The 20,320-nt window shown below is 45.7% G+C and overlaps 1 protein-coding gene across 5 annotated transcripts in view; it reads left to right on the top strand.

The window, feature by feature from the left end:
- The window catches only part of TPM4 (tropomyosin 4), a 21,028-nt gene extending 708 nt beyond the window's left edge, over window positions 1–20,320 (top strand). The window contains exons 2-11 of one of the 5 annotated variants that reach the window (XM_030032322.2): window positions 149–890; window positions 10,482–10,600; window positions 13,090–13,215; window positions 16,375–16,508; window positions 16,784–16,901; window positions 17,242–17,312; window positions 17,556–17,631; window positions 18,279–18,341; window positions 18,427–18,496; window positions 19,809–20,320. In XM_030032322.2, coding sequence (XP_029888182.1) covers window positions 10,487–10,600; window positions 13,090–13,215; window positions 16,375–16,508; window positions 16,784–16,901; window positions 17,242–17,312; window positions 17,556–17,631; window positions 18,279–18,341; window positions 18,427–18,496; window positions 19,809–19,891 — 855 coding nt within the window. In that variant the 5' untranslated portion in view covers window positions 149–890; window positions 10,482–10,486 and the 3' untranslated portion in view covers window positions 19,892–20,320. Of the gene's footprint in view, window positions 1–148; window positions 891–10,014; window positions 10,601–13,089; window positions 13,216–14,097; window positions 14,322–16,374; window positions 16,509–16,783; window positions 16,902–17,241; window positions 17,313–17,555; window positions 17,632–18,278; window positions 18,342–18,426; window positions 18,497–19,054; window positions 19,292–19,808 lie in introns of those variants that run through there. The other 4 variants (XM_030032323.2, XM_030032321.2, XM_030032324.2 and 1 more) reach the window with 4 other exon arrangements.

The following is a 20,320-nucleotide window of genomic DNA, read 5'->3' as shown; positions in this document are numbered from 1 at the left end:
GAGATCTGTATAGTTATTGTAGGCAAACAGGCTGGGACCCTCCAAAAGGGGTAGGACTCATTCATTGCTTGTCATACCATCAGGTATCTAATATTGAGTCACACATGCTCCTCACTGGTTCATCATCTCGATTTCCTCTTCCTTTCAGATCCCTGCCTAATTGAAGGGCTGGTTGTATCCTCCTTTAACACGTGAGCGGGAACAGCATGATGGGGCTGCAGGCACGCTACACAAACAGGTGGCAACAGAGGCCTCAGAATACCAAGAGGAACATGCAATACTTTAGTAAATACAACGATACCTCCGAAAGGAAGGAAGCGATGCCAGCCACGGGAGCTGGCTGTAATTGAATGATCCTGCAAGGCAGACTCTGGCAGTCACAAGATGATACTTCAGAGCAAACATCATCAAGATAAGGAAGTCTTTTTTTTTTTTTTTCCTCAAAAAGATCAAGTCACCCTCTTATCTTGTAGGTAATTTCCTGCAGCCCATATTACAGGAATTAATTCCCTTGTCCATTCTTCTCAACACAGACCAGCATTTTCAGACCAAAGTACTGCAAGATAGTTGACTTCAGAGTCTGCTCTTCACTAAAAAGGGGCTGCTCTTCCCCGTTAGATAACAAAATAAACTGTCAGATTTTCAGATATGGCAGCAGTCAGCTCCCATTGAGAACAAGAGATGTCCACTCTCCCACTGAGAAACAAGGAGGTTTCCACCCTGTCTTCATGACTCCCTTCTTTTTCCCTCCCCAGCACATTATGTCTCTGCCAAGAACAGCAGCAAATATCTTCAGTTACACCACAGGCAATGGAGATTTCCCTGTGCACTTGAGAAGAACTGAAGTTTCTGCTAGCAAGATTTTCTTTCCAGACTCAGTCACTGTAAAGGTATGATTGTTTTGGTGGGGACTGGGATTCTTGGGTCCTCACTGTGCCACTGAGGTGCTGCAAAGGCTTCACATGAGTCATGTCATGCCTTTGTGTTTCTGTTTGCTCATCTCATGACTGCTGCATGGTGTAACACGTGTCCATTAAGCGCCTTGTGGGAAATAGGAACAGCTTTCAGCGCAGTCTTGGTCTGGAAGCATTTAAAAATGCCTGGATCTACAGATATGTCACTAATCTTCTTGAAGACAGGACAACACCCCCCCCATTAGAGAAGGAGAAACTGAGGCACAGGGTGGTGCAAAGCTGTTATAACAAAAAATGTCAAAGGTTAGGCTCTGGTCCCCATATCTAGGCATCTCAGTGAGAGGTCTCATTTTCAGAGACCTACAGAAACTTTCAAACCTGGGGCCTGGCATATCCTTCTCCATTGGGGTGACATTCACTTGGGGAGCCAAAATTCATCCCTGGTGTAAAGCCAGAGTCTCACGGGTAAAGCAAGGGTCTGATCCAATTCCCACTGCCATCCAAGGGCAGACTCTCATTGACGGCAACCAGAACTGGATCAGGCCCCAGACACACCGAGGTCTGATGGCTCTGGCCAACAGAATTTGCCCAGTGAGTGCCAAGGGAAGCATAAGGCATTCTTATTTCAGCAGAGCCCGTCTGGTGTCGGCAAGTCCATCAGCTCCATCCTTCTAGCATACGTGACAGCCTGACAGCTGCCAAATACCTCCCTCAGACACCTTTCAGACGGCTCCTGTTTATTTTTAGGACAGCTCTTTCCAGTCAAGGCTCAGATGCGTATCATTACATAGAAAGGGGGGATGGTGGCAGAAAGAAAACACAGCTGTTATTTTTATTTCTTTGCCTATGATGTGGCTGCAAACTTTTCTCATGTACCCCCATCCGCCCATATTGGGACCCTTCATTTTATGAAAAAAGATTATATTCTAGCCTATGAAAGCCAGGATAAGGAGAAGCCTAGCAGTGAAGTCAGCTTATGAAATATTGAAGCAGTGAAACCCTCACTGGAACACGTGAATGTCTAATGCCAGTTCCAATTAATTTTGAATTTTTCATTAAACCATTATTAAAAGCAAGAGGACAGCAGAAATAAGGGAAATTGACTTGGGCAGTATATTAAGTACCTTAGTTTTGCTGGAGGATGTTTTATTATCTGTCCAAAGCAATTATTTCACCAGGTCCTGACAGTTGGTGGGCTAAACAGAGGTACAGGATAAAGTTCTAGATGGTCTTTTGTCAAAGTTACTTTAATCTCCATCCCCTGCCCTGCACCATGCAGCCTACTTGGGTGATGTCTCTGGCATGTCATATCTAGAGGACAAGACATGGAGTCAGAGTTCTGAGAATCTCCAATAATGTGTCACTCTTGCATTATTTACAAACCAAATAAAAACTTATTGACTTAAGCTTTTCCCCATACTGAGGGCAAACAGAAGACATGCAAACATTCAGAGAAACATTCATTAGAAAAGCCTGAAAAGCAATCTAAAACCCAGGTGGGCTATGATTTTTTTAGGGGGGGAAGAAATAAAGCAACAGCATTTATAAAATGTGTCCTCTTCTGTTCTGAAAGCTTCCTTACTCCATTGACTACAGCAAAAGAGAAACACCTGCCTAAATTAGGTGCTTCATTAAGATGTCTCAAGCTGGTTGAGATGATCCTGGGCCTTATAATGTCGTCTTATAATGCCAGAATAGAGACACTAATTTCTTAGGTGGGCTGTTTGTTTGTTTGTTTGGCAATGGCTGTGTTTTGCTGCTTGCTGTGCTGCTCTCCTTGCAGAGGACAACAGAGGAGAAGTGGGATGTTGCTCTATAAGGAAATAAAGAAACCTTTATTAAAGGTTTATTTCCTGGTAGCAATCATAGAGAAATTGCAACATCTGGGGAAAATTCAACAGCGATTCCCCTGGCAGAGCCTGTAAGTCTTTGGGGAAAGCACTCTCGCAGTGCTGGTCTTTCTGGTAAGGAAGATACTTTGCTGTTTCCTGAAGCTCTCTGATCCCAGGACGTGTGGTCAGTAATGCTGAAAACTAAGGATTTTCCTCTGATGTTTGTTTGGGGTGAGTTTGTGTTTGGGAGCAGATAGACAGCAAGGGATGAAGTGTGAGAGATGACTGCCCTTGTCAGGTTGACCATGCTTATACCTGCAGCTCTACAACACTGGGTACCAAAGAGGGGCTTTTTGTTAGACTCCCCTAAGTACACAGTTCTGGTGGTGGGCACATTCTCTACCCCATGATTGTCCTCCTGCTCCATTAACTGATGGTGCAGAGGGAAGGCTGCAGTGTTGTGAGCTCCGAGACCCACAGTGGGTGCTGGGGAGCACACGGCTGGGAGAGGTTCGCTCACAGGAAGTGAATGGCCATGCAGGAGGAATCACGAGGGTTGACAGTGGTAACTTAAGGTTAGAAATCTCCAGCCACCTAATTCATTCAGTGCCCCAGATATCTCAGGTGATGGGGCAGCTTAAGGCACTAGTATTTATATTCCTGAAGTACCCAGAGGCCCTAACTAGAGCTGTACCACCATGTGCCAAGATGAGTAAGGCCTTTCCTATCACCCAGTGCTTTCTTCCTCCTGAGATGTGCTTGGTTATAAAATGACTGGGCTCACTTTATATGTCAAGTTACATCTACAGCAAATGAACAAAGAGCTAAAAAATGATTAATAAATGCTTTGAGAAATGGATAATTAAATGCAACAGCTTTTTAGAGTCCAATGGATAAGCACAAAATATGTAAGCCCAAGCGATAACACTTTCTCCTGATATAACTTATCTACAACATACTGCTCACATCTGCAAGAGTGCTTAGGAATACTATTAACTTCTTGCACACCAGGAATAGAAAGAGCCTTTCTGTGATGGAGAAGCACTTCTCCTGGGGATTAGGGGCAAAATCCTCACTGTTTAGACCATTTAAAATCCAGAAAAGCTGCAAGGTGCTTACGTTAACATATACGGGAGGTGTGAGTGACGAGGGAAGGTGGCAGTCTCTGCACTGACCCTGTCCTGTCATCTGCCTGTCAAGCTATAGGGTCCTGTGCTCCCAGGCCAAATGGCCTCTCTGTTCCACTGAATACCCAGCCACAATCTCCCATCCTTGCCTGGCACAGGGGAAAATGTCCCTGTCATCCTGTCCTGTTTTAGACCACAGTCGGGAGCTCTCCATCTGCTCCAGCAGTATAACAGATCTTTAAAAAAAGCTGTCACAAAAAGGGGGCTGATCCTAGTTTCATTCTTTTTGGTACAAATGAGGATTTCTGCCACTAACGCAGCTGAAGTTACCAAGTCAGATGGATCCTGCTGCAGTATCTGAATCAGACTCCAAAAGGCCCTACAACATTCCTGGCTAGCTGCCCAGCATCAATCAATATTGCGTTACTGGGAGCTGCTGGACTCTGTTTGGCCTAGGATTGAACTTTAAACAGACTCCAGAAAAAAAGCTGAGTATATTCAGCTTTGAAGGAGAAAACTTGCCTGGTTTTGAAACATAAATGAACCTGCAAGTTTTCTGCGCAGAAGTTGGATGTGAGTTGGTGACAGTTTCTGGTGGAAAAGGAAATGTGAAGGAAAAAAAACCAGTAACGCACATGTTAAATGAACCAGTCAAGTGCAGACAATGAAAAAGCTGAAAAATGGATATGGAGGAAAGCATTTTGCGGTGGTAGTTATTTCTCACTGCAGTTCTTTATAACTTTCCAGATGGGAGATTCATGACCCTAGGAAGAAGTCTGTATCCTCCAGGGTTTGGCCTGCAGCAGCCCATGACTCACTTGCCTGCCAGATTTGGCAATAAGCTGAGAAACAAGCAAGACAGCAAAATGCTTGTGGAAACAGCAAAACAAAAGATAAATTAATTAATTGCTGAAGGAGTGAAAAAAATAAACCTTTGTGCGCAAAGGAAGGTCCTAGATGGAGAGAGAGTGCTCATGCCACTGAGGACTCCAGAGGATCTGGCATCCCAGGCAGCCAGCTCCATTCGTTTGCAGGCGAAACAAATTCAGGATGCCTCAGTCTTAAAAGGTGAGGTAGGCAGAAATAGATTTGAGGCTCTACCAGCCATTCCACCAGCAGCAAGATGGTTTTCCAGGGGCTCAAGGAAGAAAGAGGATTTGTGGATCTACATTGCCATCTAATGGCAAGGAAGAGCTTAAAGCTTTCACTGTGGCCCAGAAATGGGCTATAATAGCAAAGTAACCGAAGAGGGGATGGTCCATACAGACGGTTGTCCTCTGGTCTAAAGGCAAATCCTTCTCTGCGACTGCATGGGTCTCACCGGTGAAGGCAATACAGCCAGCCCAGAGAAAGGAAGGGTAGCCAAAGTCTTGGGATAGAGGCGGCTGATTCTTCCTCTTCTGGCATCCTCTCCGCTCCATTCTGTATTAGCCAGGAATGTTAACATGCATATAGGATGGGATTTGCTTTCTTCTGGTGTACCAGACACTTGCAGTGAGACAGGCTTCCCAAGCAGGTGCATGTTTCAGGTGCTGAGTGAATTCTGCCATCCTACTGAAAACCGTGTCAAATTCAGCATCTCAGGTGTTCAAGACCCTGCTGGGAAATGCAGATAACCAGGATTATTTAAGAAAAGAGGTAAATTCCCCTTGGATCTAGGCACGGGAAGAGTAGATGTACCATTTTGGTCACACCTAGCCCAGTACCTTGTCTTGACCTGTGGTGAGTAATGGATACTTAATGAGAAAGCATCAGAAAGAGGGTATTACAGATTGTTACTGCCCTGCCGTACCCTTCATGCTGGGCGACAGCCCTGCAGGGAGAACCCACAAAGAAAAGAAATTCAGTGAGATATGAGGGTTTATGGATTTTGTCATTTAAAAGGAAATGCCAGGAAGAGACAAGTTTGATGTTAATTCTAGTGCCACCTTTGCTAAAGTGCACTGCTAATGATACGCCATATTATATAGTTTCTAGAACAGAAAATTTACAAGAGTGGACTACTAGGAGATATTTACATTAAGAAACCAAAGGAATTTTGGTAAAGGATTATCAACAGCTTCTTCCTTCTGCTTTGAAATGTTTCAAGCCTTGACACATGTAGCTTTGCATACGAGAAGGAGTTGGAGCTCAGTCAACGTGAAAGAGAGGAAGGTGATCTTTTATGACCAGGAGTTTAGAACGGAGCAGGAGCTGGAGAAGAAAATGGGTATATAAAGTGTCTGCTTTTCCCAGATAGTGAAATGGGACGTGGTGTGGGTCCCAGCTAAATTCTAGGCAATAAAAAAGGAGTAGGGATTGAGAGCATAGAAAATTTTGAGACCTGCCAGACTTTAGGCTGCAGGTCCGACACCCCCACCCCCCACCGCAGTCTGTTAAAACGCCTGCTGCGACGCGCTTCCCGTGCAGCGTGCTGCCAAAGAAATGAGCACACTCTCGAACAATCCAACTTCATTTCCTTCTGGTATCCTCTCATATTTACACACCCAACCTTGCCAAGCCTTGCTAGGCCCAAACAATCCCTCTGAAAAAAAAGGAAAAACAAAGGAACTCCTACAGCCTGTAAAGCACCTTCCTGCCCACCCAAAAAAAAGAAAAAAGAAATGGTTTGGAGGGCTCTGTTTTTCTCTCTCGGTCGCTCACTGTTTCCCAAGCTAATGAAAGCCAGAGGCTGTGGGAGTGACAAGATTATCATTACTGAGAGAACAGAGTGAATTTTTCAGGTATTTCTCTCCAGTTCGTGAAGCAGGGAGGGGAAGAAGGGAATGTACCTGATTGAAGGGCTACACAGGGTGACATGTTCCTTGATGTTCCTTTCTAAATGTGGCTCTGAGTCATGCTACTGAGTTGATTAGAAGAATTATCTTCCTGCAGTAGAAATACAAAGGCAAAAGAGTCTTGTTCAGTGTTCGCTTCCCCAGCCCTGATTCTGAGCCTCCCCGAGCCTGCGGCAGGAGAGGGGCTGGTGAGCTGGCTGGAAAGCCAGCTCTGCTCATCTCAGTAATCAGGAATTATGAAGAGGCTGTGAGAGCAGCCATAGAAACAGCTCAAAATGCGCGCCTAAGGCTACATGGCAGCTGTAGTCCAAGGGGGAGGCGTGCACAGTCTTGCATCTGCCTCCATCACACAAGTTCCCACGTGCCAGGTCAGACGGGGCTAATGCAGTCCTTCCCCTCTCCGTTTCCTCTCCCACTTGATGCGTCTCCAAATCTGCACCCCAAAACCTGCTCCTTCTAAAAAAGAGCTACAAACAAGGCCCGTGGCACATCCACCCCTCGTGGCATGCAAGACCACAGGGTGAAACAGGTACGGCCCTGCAGGGTCCGGTCTGGAGGCAGGGTGCCAGCGACAGTGTTGCAAATATTCTGATAAAGAAATCAAAATTTAATCACATAGAAGAGTTAGGTTTGATTAAGAAGTAAAATTGTGAAGCATAATGTATAGGATTGTTAAGTTTGAAATGTAGCCATAGAAACTTTAGGAACTGTGCTATGTGTGACTATAGGAACCTTGATATTGTTGAAGTTTGAAATAGCTAACCATAGAAACCTCACTAGGAAGTTACTGGTTTTTCTATGTTTTGTTTCAGGAAACTAAGGAAACTGTCATGGCCACCAGTTATGCTGCTTGGAAACCCCTTACCCTTCCCATCTCGATTTGAGTATCGAAGATTCCAATCAGTAGAGCTAAGTGAAATTGACCAATGATTGTTTTTAAATAAGAATATTGATAAGGTTATATAATCAAAGGACCAATCATTATAAAGGTTAAATTTAAGAACGAGCATAGTATGCATTTTTATGTGAAGAGCTTATGTAACAATGACCTGACTGAAAAAGTCTATAAAAACTGATGGATTTTGATACTAAGTTGGACATGCCTTTGGAGGAGCGATCCCCTGTGTCCCCAGCACCGCAACGAACAAAGTGCCTGCTTCTTAACTTCACATTGGTGTTAAGGAGTTTTATTCCGGATTTCGGTAACAACGGCACGATCAAGGGAGGGAAGCCCTGAAGGAGCCATAAAACATGGCCGACTGGTTTGAACTCACAGGAGCGGCGTGTGAGCTGGACCACTGGGTCGCAGCCATTAGAAGAAAGTTATTAAAGGCGTACATTGCTCCAAAGGAAACTAGTGGAGATGGCCACGGCTCCGCCGCAACCGGCTGGCCGAAGAGGCAGCGGCAGCGCGGCGGCGGCTGCCAGGACGCCGCGTGTCTCCTCCGGCACTTCGGCACCGGCCTGCGACCACCAGCGCTGACCCTAACTCGACGGCCGGGGTTCCGCCATCAGCCCAAATCCCTGCGGCAACCCGCTGCCCTCGGCTGGGGCTGAGCCAGCAAACTCATGGGGGAGGACGGCAAGGGGAAATGCGAGCCATGTTACAGTGATCAATATGGTGGAGTAGTTTTTAACGCCATTTCTGCAGGTTAATTTAGTGCCTCGCCCCTACTCCTTAAACCTGTTCCCAGGCTCAGGACCTACGTGTTTTTATCTTTGTTCAAATCATCGGAATTGGACAAAAAAACGCCCATGGGGGCACCTTGTCGCAGCGGTACCCGCGGGCCAGAGGAGGGGAGGCAAATATGGCGATTTGGGGGAAAAAAGGCAGATTGAATTACGTGAGGCGTGCCAAGGAATACAGGCACACACCGGATCGGGAAGAGCCAGCACCGGTTTCCCAGCAAACACTCAACTTGCCGCTGTTAAAAATTCCGAGCATTGTTTTACATATGGGGGGGGAACCCAAGCGGCTGAACCTGGCGTTACTTAATTGCCGTTAATGAGGGATGGAGGTGCTGGGCGTGTCGGGTCCGGCGCTGAGGAGGGGCCGGAGCGCTCCGGCGGGACGATGGCGCACAGCCCTCTGGGAGGTGTAGTCCTCGGGCGCGCCGCCATCTTGGCGCCGCCACCACACAGCCTTTCGGGGCGCTTCCTGGCAGCCATCTTGGGATGGGCCGGGGAGGGGGCGAAGTCCTCTTTCACAGGCAACGGGTGGGGCTGCCGGGGGTTGAGGTCTTGGTTTTAGTAGCGGTGTGGGTGTTGTTTTTATTTTGAATCGAAACAACAGTAAATCTTTTACAAAAGGCAACCTGAGCAGTGTAGTCAGTCCTCTGACAGGCCTGGTGGTACTTCGGGGATGGTTTGTGGGACTCTGGCCTTGCTTATGGGCATTGTGCTGGTATTGGCTTTGTGTCCATTCTGCCATCGTGTTTAGCTAAATAAAGGCAATTTTTCCTTAGAAGTCTGTCCTGAAGGCCTCTTGGTGCCATGCCAGCTCACCCCAGAGGATGAGGGAGTTCCTGGGTCTTGTGCTGAGTCTTTTGGTACCCTTCCTGGCTGGGGATGCTGTGAGCACTTCTGAGGGAAGGCCTGACAGGGTTTGTGAGGGTGTGCAGAGTTGCCTGGGAGGGAGCACGACGCTGTGGAGAGCAGAGCAGGGGCAGAATCGGGGAGGAAAGGATCAGGGAGTGGTTAATGGGACGTGAATTTAGGAAAGAAGTGGGGGAATATGAGGCCATGCAGGTCCCTAACAAGTGCTTTCAGTCTGCTCAGGGAGGTGGAATAAGTAAGGACAAAGCAAGTGTCAGGGGCTATGAAGCTAAGCGAGAGCATATGAAGGGATGGGAGAGGGCAGTTGGGGGTATGGGGTTGTGTTTAATAGGACTGCGAAAGGAAATAGGGCTCATCCCAGGGCCATTGGATGCTCTTGTTGGTGTCCTCAGTGGAGCTGCCCCTGATGTTCCTCCCAGAGCCTGCTCTTGCTTTGCCTCAGAAAGAGGGTGACTCCTTCATAGAAGAAATAATTTACAGTGCTCATCAGACTGCAACTTCAGGTGTATTGTTCAGTTCCCTAAGTATTTAGTGAGTGAAATTTCAAAGACAGGCACTCAAACTCACTGAATGTCTTTGAGCCTGAACTTGGGATCTAAATCTGACCTCTGTTGTGTATTATACTATTACAGGTTATAGCTAGTTCTTTAACACCAGTCCTTATTCACAGCAAAAAACCTGCTGTCTCATAGCATATTCTACATCTTTTTATAACATAAATTTAGCCACCTCTTAAGGGTAGATTTTTTAAAATTTTATTTTATGCATGGATTTATTTTGGAGTAATCAAAAAAGATCCTTCCCTTTGCTTCCATAGTCTTATGCTATTATTATAAGAAGCCAGGCCATCCTCATAGATCTATTGGGCTGTTTAATTGCTCTGCAAACACGGAGGGGTGCTAATAAGCTTTCTTTCAAGCATGTGTTCATATGTCAACACTTTTGCTTCTGTCAGAAGCTTAAAAATGGAAACAGTTTTCTCTTTAAGAAAACAGGACCCAAATAAGGAGATGATGGAGTGGTGAAGATTCCTCTAGTGAGTCTGTTCCAGCTCATTCCTTAGAAAGGCTGTGTATGAAAGATCAGAGAAGAGGCCAGTAGATCTGGGTTTTGTCCAGGGGTCTCTGGGTTTAAGCACTGTCTACAAGCACTTGAGCTCATTTTGCCTGTGACTTGGCTGGGTACAACTTCTTTCTCTGCCCAAGCTGGTAAAAATCTAAAACTTTACTCTTCAGAATTCTTTCAGTAGCGTGACATATACAACCTATCCTTTAGCAAAAATGGAAGCTATCAAGAAAAAGATGCAGATGTTGAAGTTGGACAAGGAGAATGCCATTGACAGAGCAGAGCAGGCTGAAACGGATAAGAAGGCAGCTGAGGACAAATGCAAACAGGTAAGTAGAAATAAAATCACTGATTGCATGTGTGCTGTGGAAGTAAGTGTAACAAAATACTATGTTGCAATTTTCTGATTCAGAAAGCAAAATAATTTGAAGTCAGGTTTTCTGCTAATCTTCTTTTGAAGTCTTTTGCCTTTTTGTGATGTTACACTCATACAGCCAGGGCTAGGTATTAACTTCTCTTTTCAGCCATCTGAGTCTTTGCAAAATTAGCACTATCCACAGATTCTTAAGAGAGCTTTGTCTAACTTTTCTTGAATCTTACATAATTGCCTTAATTTTCTTGTGCTTCTGATTCCATGGAAAAGACCTTACATACTCCAAATCAAAGCTGTGTACCTTGAACACCTGTAGGACTAGTGTTAATACCTCCTGAAGAGTCAGCTGTGTTTAAACATTAATTGAGCCTCTCCTTGGAGTGAATTAATAAAGTTCACTTGACTAGTCCTTGGTATACAGAGTGCCCCTTAGAGGTGCCAGCTGTGACTCAACAGTAGATATGTTGTATTATTTTTTGTTAAGAATAATCAGAAATACCTTAATTTGAAAGCTCTTCTTTTAACTGAATTTGTGATAATATTTTCATAACCTTTTGCTTTTCAATGTTCTGTTTTCTGGGTGTCTATCTCATATTTGAGCTATAGTATTTTCAGAACGATCTTGAAATGTAAGTTGACTACATTCAAGTTTCCTATAGCACTTCTTGTAAAATTACCATGTCTTTTGCTTTTACATCCTCTAAATGTGGCTGCTTCTACTTCATCTTCCAGACTGCTATAATACGTTATTAGCATTCATTTGGCAAAATATTTCTTAACATTCAAGTTCAGTTTGAGATCCTGGATGACTTAACTAAACTTTCAACTGATCATCCGTTTAGCTAAAGGAAGAGGAAGAAAGTTTCCAAAAGGCTCAGCTGCTGCTGTCTTCCCTCTCCACCCCCAACATAAGGAAAACTACTTGTCTCTTTTGTGTCATTACAGTAAGCTTCTACAAGCTGCACGCATCGTCCGTGTACCTAGTCCCTATTTCTTTCCTAGCTTCAGAGGTGTTGATCGGATGCTGTTCTGTTGCGCCACAGTTTCCCCAGCTAATCTTTCTGCACTCAGTAACAGCCACAGCAGATTGTTATTCAGAGCAGTTAATGGTGATTGAATGCTTAGCCTTCCTTTACATTTAGTTATCAAAGGTGATTTCCTACAGACTGATAAATGACACACTTGTGGGAATTTTCAAGTATCTATATGAGGGTAATTCACAATAAAAAGCTAAAAGAGAATAATAAATCTTTGATCTTACTCCTCTTTTCTGAATTGTCTGAAATTTTTCAGCTTTTTTTTTCATGTGGGCACAGTACTCAAGTAGGGATTTTATCACCTCCTTCATCCTGCTTACTGTCCCTCTGTTAAAGTGTGTAAGCAAGCATATTCAGTTCTCTCACACTATCTGGTTACTCTGAGTAGAAGTATAGCAACATAACAACGTTCAAGAACAGTATGCTACCAAAAATGTCATAAAAGCTATCTTTGAAGCTAGAATGAAGAAAGTCAGTGCACTAAAACACAAACTATTTTGAGTGAACTATTTTGATAGACTAAATTTATGTGAAGGTGGAGCAAAATGGTTAAATCCATTTCTCTATAGACTGAACTGTTTTGTATTGCAAATGAAATGATGGAGCAGATGGGTTTGCAGGCTGCACCCTTATCAGCAGCAAGCCGCCTGATAATGTAAATTCTTCAGGGAGCATGAGACAGTTTGTCATTAAACAGTCTCCCAGCAGGTTATAAATAGTACCATTCTAGCGTACAATACGGATTTATATGGTATGGAGGAGAGAGTCTGAACCTCATGGTAGGATGGAACATACCTTGTTGGCCCACAATTAGGCAGAGAATAATTCAGGTTGGAAGGGACCTCCGGAGGTCGTCGAGCCCCACCTCCTGCTTACAGCAGGGCCTGGACCTGTTCCCTCCTGCTTCCAGAGTATCACATTTGGTTTGAAGTGTCTTGAACAACATACAAAAGATGATTAGGGAATGACCACTCATTTTTTCTAGCTATGCAGGAACTGAACACTTTCCTAATCAATCATCAAGTAATAGTGTTAGAACAAACACAAGGACATAATTTTTAAACATTTATAATTATGCTGTAGAATAAACTGCTGCGGGGTGTTGTGGAGTCCAAAATAGAAATGAGTTGAAAAAGGGCTTATACTAAGTTACGTATTAAATCAGATCCTGTATGCGCGGTGGCAGGAAATACTGTTCTAAGGGTGGTATGTTTCTAATGATCTTTCCCTGGCAACTGCTACCAGACATTTTCAGACTACTTGCCCCAGCAGAACTTTGATCTGCTCTTTTGTGACTCTTCATATGTTACGTTAGGTTAAAACTAATAGTAAAGAGAGGTTTTAACCATATTAAACTGTTACTGATATACACCAGAATGTTTACTTTGGGTTTTTTCTCTCTTGAAAGGTAGAGGATGAGCTGGTAGCTCTGCAGAAAAAGTTGAAAGGAACCGAAGATGAGCTGGATAAGTACTCGGAGGCTCTCAAAGATGCCCAGGAAAAACTAGAGCAGGCTGAAAAGAAGGCCACTGATGTACGTACCTATGGCTAATATTTGCCTGCAACTATGCTCTCTGTATTTTGCAGTATGTATGTTGTACACTGATGATGAGAATCACTGAGAGTTTTTGCACTGCAGCACTCGGATCGGGGGATGGGAAAGGCAGTGTTTCGATTCAGGGACGTAAGTCTCCTGTCCCCTCTCCCAAATGAGCTTGGGCTGGCTGTTCTGCGCTGAGCGCATGGCACAGGCAGCTTCCCCCCGGGAGCCAGCGCCACGCAGGGCTGAACGGGTACCCAAAGGGGAATTTTTAGCACTGCCCCCATCAGGGGTTTCTGAAACAGGGGGGGGGGGGGGGGGGGTGTTTGTGGGTGGGAATTCTTTAGGAAAGGTGAAATCTCCTTTAATCGAAATAAACAAAATGGTGCTCTTTCAGGGAAGCTGGGACAGAAGCAGGGATCCGCTGTGGCCTAAGGATGCAGTTTGGCTTCAGCCCCACAGCAGGCTTAAAAACCGGTCCCAGCTCCCCAGCCGCACGCCCCGTTCGTTTTGCTGTCGGAACGGTTAGGTTTAGCTTCGCCTGGCCGCGCGGGCCCGACCAGGGCAGTAACAAACCGGAGGGCAGGACTTGGCAGCGGTTTGCTGAACCCCGCTTTCGGGGTCCTCGGGATGGCCGGGCTGACCCGGGGAGCCCAGGAGTCCCGCAGCCGGGCCGTTTGCCGCGGGTTTTGCATCACGGAGCGGTGCGGGGCCCGGGGCCGGGCCTGCCCGCGGGGCTGCAGCGGGGACCCCCGCGGGATGGGGGACGGGGGACGGGGACGGAACGGGCGGGGCGGCCCCGGGGCGCGACTGTCCCGGCGCTGCTTGCGCCGACTCCTCTGTGCTACGTCACCACCCCCCCACCTCCACCTCCAGCCGCGTGACGTCATCGGCCCATTGAAAGGCGCGGGGCCGCGCGCCGCCACGTGCAGCACCTCCGCGCCTTGCCCGCCGCCAGCGCCGCGCCCATGGCCGCGCCGAGCTCCCTGGAAGCGGTGAAGAGGAAGATCCAGTGCCTGCAGCAACAGGCGGATGAGGCGGAGGATCGCGCCCAGGTCCTCCAGCGGGAGCTGGACCTGGAACGAGACCTGCGGGAGAAAGTGAGACCGCCCGGGCTGCCTGCTCGCCTCTCTCGGTCGCTCTCTCCCGGGCTGCCCTGCTCCTTCCTTCCTGTCTCTGGCTCTCTCTCGCTGGGGCGTGCCCGGCTCTCCCCTGCTCCGGGAGCACGGCTCGGCTGCCTTCATTCCTCAGCTGTCCCCCTCGCTGCTCCGCTCCGCGGACTCCCTGCGGAAACCGCTGGCGCTGCCGCAGCGCCTCGCCCGCACCGTCCCCCGGGGCCGCCGGGCACGGCGGCGGCGGCGGCGGCTCGTCCCAGGCGCCCGCTGCTTATCGCGCTATGGGGCCGTTCCCCTCGGAACAGGCGTTTGCGAGCGCCGATCGGCATCGGGAAGCGGTTACGAGTTTAGTAGGAAATGGCTGTTTAATTAGGAAAAAGCGCTGCATGACAACGAGCGGGGAGTTCCCGCCTCTCGGCGCCGCACCGCTGGCTTCAGCACAGCTGGGAAATGTCTGAACTGCTGGAAAATAACTTTCCCTCCTGGTTTGCACAGAGAAATGAGAACTCTCCACTAGTGTGCGGCTCTCCCGGGGCCGGACAGCTGGTTTCACTTAGATTTGTGTGTGATCAGCCTTCCCGGCATCTTCCTGCTATTTTATCACATGTCAGCGAGTTAGTTTTACCGTATAAGGACTGCGGGCTGCTTCTGGGAGAGGTGGAGCCAGACTAACTCCAGCTTCCCAGTGGCCCCGTCTCCATAGCTTTGGAATCTTGCTTAATTAAAATATGACTTAAAAGTGGCCTGTCTAGTGGAAGGAGTTGCAGACTGCCACATAACAGATGCCAGTTTTCTACAGGATCGATGCCTTGTGTGTAAATCAAGAAAGTTAAACACATAGCACTGGGTAGAAAACAAATGAAATGCTGGATAATTTATGACTAGTGGAATCCTGGGTCAGCTTCCATTTGGATCAGTCACTGAAATCCTTTCCAAGATGGTACAGCTATGAATGGAAACCACTTCCTCCAGCCTAGGAGGAGCGGTCAGTAACCAAATTTGCAAAGCTGCAGCAAAACAAGTATTTTTTCAAAGTGTTTAACACAAAGCATAAAACAGCTGCCCTTCTAGGATCTAGAGCCCATAAAAGTGTTTAAAAAAAAAAAAAAAAGTTATACATGGCAATCATGCTCAGATTTGAGGACAAGAGCACAAACCTGGCAGTTATTAAAGTAGGGCTTTATTTTCCTTCAAATAACAAGCAATTAAAGGAACCATATCTTAATAAACACTATGTATTTATGGGCACCAATTTGTTCATACTGTCTGTATGCGAGCGTTTCTCCTAACAACCTCTCCGTTTATCATCTAGTCTATTTTTTAAGCATTGATAGTGTTTCCAGTTACTGTGCAGTTTATTCAATAATACATAAACAGACCTTATTACTAGGAAATTCTTTCAGCCTAATTCCTTAAGTACCATAGGAAGCAATGAAAAAGGAAAGTGAACTTATTTTAAGAACATACCTAATTTTTCCCTATTTATTTTACAAAGGAGACTGACTTTCCCATGCTGAGGCCAAGTGTATCTGCCCAGCTGACTGTGTAAAGATTATATAGCATTTGCAGGCTCAGGAGCCCATAATGGATAATGGTTTTAACTTCAGCAGCGTGCTATGAGAGGATATTGCTGCAATCTGTGATGAAACCAAGAACAGAGAAATCAACTGTGAAGTTTTTGGAATAAGCCATTATGGAAACAATTTAACTTTGGAATCCTATGGGTAGATCCCGCCCTATGAAGTGATCTGAAAATAGTTCTCCCTTGGCAATCGGTGTTAAATCCTTTGTTGTGTGGCAGGAATGATAGGTACCTTAAAAAAAGAAAGGAGAAGCAGATACTCCATACCTTGAAATTCCTGAGATGCCACAGTTTAAACAAACAAAGAGCAGACACAGAAAGGTTCCTAGAGCTTCTCTGCTCCCTACCAAGGAGAAGCCTTTGCAGTTTTAAGGAAAACTGGTTAGTTGAGAACATTTGTCAGCCAGCGAGTGGCTTGTACATAACCTCAGTTCTGGGTGATTGTATTTCCTGTAGGCTGAAGGTGAGGTGGCAGCTCTGAACAGACGTATCCAGCTAGTGGAAGAGGAGTTGGATCGTGCCCAAGAACGGCTGGCCACAGCCTTGCAGAAACTGGAGGAGGCTGAGAAAGCAGCGGATGAGAGTGAGAGGTACGTTTCCTTTTTTTCCCAGTAAAAAATGAATATATATGAATAAAATATTCCTGTATCATTTAGTATCTGCACGTGTTAATGTGGATTGCAGGTCAGAGACTCGGAACTTTTTGATAAGCTTGAATGAGTAATTCTGTTAGCCTTGAAGAACACGATAGTATGGTCACAACGAGCCGCTTTTTGATTACAAAGAGTGAATTCCACTTTAGGACCTTTGAGAGAAAAGTGCTAAAATGCTTCTACATTAAACATATTTGCTGTGATTTCTGCAGAGGAATGAAGGTTATTGAGAACAGAGCAATGAAAGATGAAGAGAAAATGGAAATTCAGGAAATGCAACTGAAGGAGGCTAAGCATATTGCTGAAGAAGCTGACCGCAAATATGAAGAGGTAAAAGGGATAAGGAGATGATTAAACTTACGGGAGAACCACGGACAACTTTGTTACTCTTCAGTTTAGTCATTCTTTGTGTGCTTTTCACTGTGTGATGGTTCGCCTTTGGAAGCTTCCCAAAAAGGAGTAATTTTAATAGTGACTTTGGCAGCACCTTAGATATGTAATGCTAAGAACACTGCAAAATCTAATTTATTTGAGGAAAAAGTCTGTCATGTCTGTGCATGTATGTTTTAACCTAATTTTATCATTCAGAAGGAAAGCACGAGTGTAGCGCTTTGAGAGAAACGTGTAAGAAATTACAGACTGGCTTGATACAGCTATTGTCTGTTTACAGGTTGCCCGTAAACTGGTTATTTTGGAGGGTGAACTGGAAAGAGCTGAAGAGCGTGCAGAGGTGTCTGAAGTGTGAGTAATTTCGTATACACGGAAGCAGCTTAGAATACAGTAAAGGTCAAAGCTGTATTTCAAGTAGAAAAATCTACTACTGGTAGGCGGGCATGTAGAAAAGCTTTTTTGTAGCCTACATACCCAATTTTCTCCTTTCAGACTTAATAATTACTTCATCCCTTGTATTTTTAGACTCTCTGAAAATTAAATTAAGTCATAACAGGGACAGTAGTCATTTATACTTTTTTTTCCCCCCTATAGTAAATGTAGTGACCTTGAAGAGGAGTTAAAGAACGTCACTAACAACCTGAAGTCCTTGGAAGCTCAGTCTGAAAAGGTTGGTTCTTTCAGTAAACTGAGGGATGGGGGCAAAGTCAAAACTTGTAAATAAAATTCTTAGAAATAATCAAAATAAGCAAAGGGTTTAGCCAACTGCCTGTTTAACAGAGACTGTTGATAACACTGAATCAGTTCTGCCCAAACCCAAGTCTGTAATCTGGTAATTATCTGCAACACTGCTTCAAGCCAGGACCTAATCTCCCGTTTCCCACACTGGTACGCTGCTGACTGCTCTTGATTTTCTGATCTTGCTCTTTTTGTGGTTTTTGCCCTCTTAATAAGTAAATTTGTTGAAACTCGATTTCATTAAACAGTTGTTTCTGGCTAGTCTAAATTGGTAATGGGAGGCTTCACGTTCTCTTGTACATTCAGCTGTTTTTGTGCCGCACAAGAAGGTAAGCCCATTAAGGCGTAAGATGATGCACAAAGGAACTTGGGACGTTCCCAGTTTTAAAATGATGGTTTCTGAACCAGAGTCTGAAATGTCTTGGTGAAGAGGAGAAAAGGTTGGAAAGGGTGTTTGCAGCTGTTGTAAAAGGAAAAGTGGTTATAAATAGGTCACGGTTTCATAAACATTTATTATTGTTGCTACAACTTAATAGCAACAATAGTTGCTTAAAGAGTGTTTATTGTTTTCATTCACAGTACTCGGAAAAAGAAGATAAATATGAAGAAGAAATCAAGATTCTCTCTGACAAGCTGAAAGAAGTAAGTTTGTCCATCCCCAACCTGTATTTTGGCATCGTTTGTTTAACAGCATCCTGTTACTCTATTTTTTTTTTTTTTTTTTCAGGCTGAAACTCGTGCTGAATTTGCGGAGAGAACAGTTGCCAAACTGGAAAAGTCTATTGATGACCTGGAAGGTATGAAATTACTCGAGTTTCATTTTAAAATGGTCAATTTCAAATCAGAAAAGAAAATTCTAGGAGAGGGGATTAGATTTTATCAGGAAAGGACAGAAGTGCTTGTGAGGCCTATTGGTAGACTGGCACGATGCGTTCACTGGACATGTCTGTCCTGCGTGGTACCTCCCGGCCAGAGGAAGTTCTCCTGAAAGAGTTCTCTTTCCAGAAGTTGGTAACAATAACCTGATTTTGGCCAACTCGCACATACATGGCCTCAAGGGCTTTTTCCATTAATAACAAGTTCACAACCCTACTTAATCTGATCACTGAAAAATAATTTTGTGATATTAAAAAAAAGGAAATGTAGGTGAAGCTTCTGACCTGGCAGCTGTGTGGATTTTTTTGCTTTCATACCGATACTCAGTTACGCATCTGTTTTTCTTCTTTTGTTTTCCTCCCCAACTGCTTTGGCTGCTGCCTTCTGACTGTCTTCATGTCTCCTACTCTGCGCCTCTTCTCTGGACTGTTTTTCTGCATTTCTTGCTGAAACGTGCCTTCTGCCCTCGTCACCGCTAGACGAGCTGTACGCTCAGAAGCTGAAGTACAAAGCGATCAGTGAGGAGCTTGACCATGCTCTCAATGACATGACCTCTTTGTGATCTGCACCTCTGGGGGGGTACGGGGGCCGCTCTGACTCGCTGCATTTCCTAAGCTTTTCTCGCCTGTAATACCTGTCACTTCTGTGCAGCTTCCACAAGCGACCCTTCCGTCCCCTCTGTGAGAACTGAGCTCAATAAAAACGAGATACCTCTACCTTTCAGCTTTTGGGGTTTATTTCCTTATAATTCACCTAAAATACACTAGTAACGACAACGAAGGTAAGTCCGGCTCCCGGCGCCGGGGACGGGCAGATGCCGTCAGCACAGGTGCCCCCGTTGGCAGGGGCAGGACCCGGCGCGCTGGCAAACGCCTGAATTTTGGTGTCCCCAAGGACGCGTGTGGCAACGCAAAGCTTTTGAGTGCGCTCGGGTGTGTACTTGGCGGTGTTCCATCTGCCTGGTTAAAAACTCTGGGGGCAATGGAAACTCTGAAGGACGCGTGCTATAAATCACATGTTCAATCAAAACACAAGTCTGTCACATTACCCATAAAACGTGTCCCAAAACTGCACTAAATTAGAGCAATTACCCCCAAAATTGGCCTTGTTTTGTGAATGGAGGTGTAGTGTTGTCTTGAACGTGGAGGTAAGTAATCACGGTTTTTATTTAAAGCGAAAAGGCGGTGGAGTCATGTGTGGTTTAAGTCTTGTTTTCTTCTTCTTTCTCACTAGAAAAACTTGCTCAAGCGAAAGAAGAGAACTTGGGGTTGCATCAGACACTGGACCAGACGCTAAACGAACTGAACTGTATATGAGATGGCGAAGAACCCCAGCGGCCAACAGGAACTGAAGACTCCGTCTGCATTTACCGTATCGTCCCTCTCTCTCTCTCGCTCTGTCTCCTGGAAAAAACCGATTAAGTTATGACCAGTACAGACGCGCGTAAGGCTCTGGCGTGACTCGAAGGCCGTCGCGCACCTCTTGACGCCAGCAGCGCCGGCCCCGGGCCCCTCCAGGGCACCCTCCTCCCGCCGCGCGCGGGAGAGCGCGAGCCGCGCCCAGGGCGGCGGGAGCCGCCCTCGTTTTTCATTTCCGCGGGTTATCGATAGCGCGGCTGTAGCTTTTCCTCACGGTTGATTAGTCATTTTTATATAAACCCCGGTAGCAGCTGTACCCCAGCAGTAGTGTCGCCCTCCGCCGGCAGCCTGTTAGCGACGTTTCATATTAAACAATTTCTCACGGTA

The sequence above is a fragment of the Aquila chrysaetos genome, chromosome 12 (assembly GCF_900496995.4).
Source record: "Aquila chrysaetos chrysaetos chromosome 12, bAquChr1.4, whole genome shotgun sequence".
NCBI classification, from domain to species: Eukaryota; Metazoa; Chordata; class Aves; order Accipitriformes; family Accipitridae; genus Aquila; species Aquila chrysaetos.
This window is presented reverse-complemented; position numbering and strand designations above follow the sequence as displayed.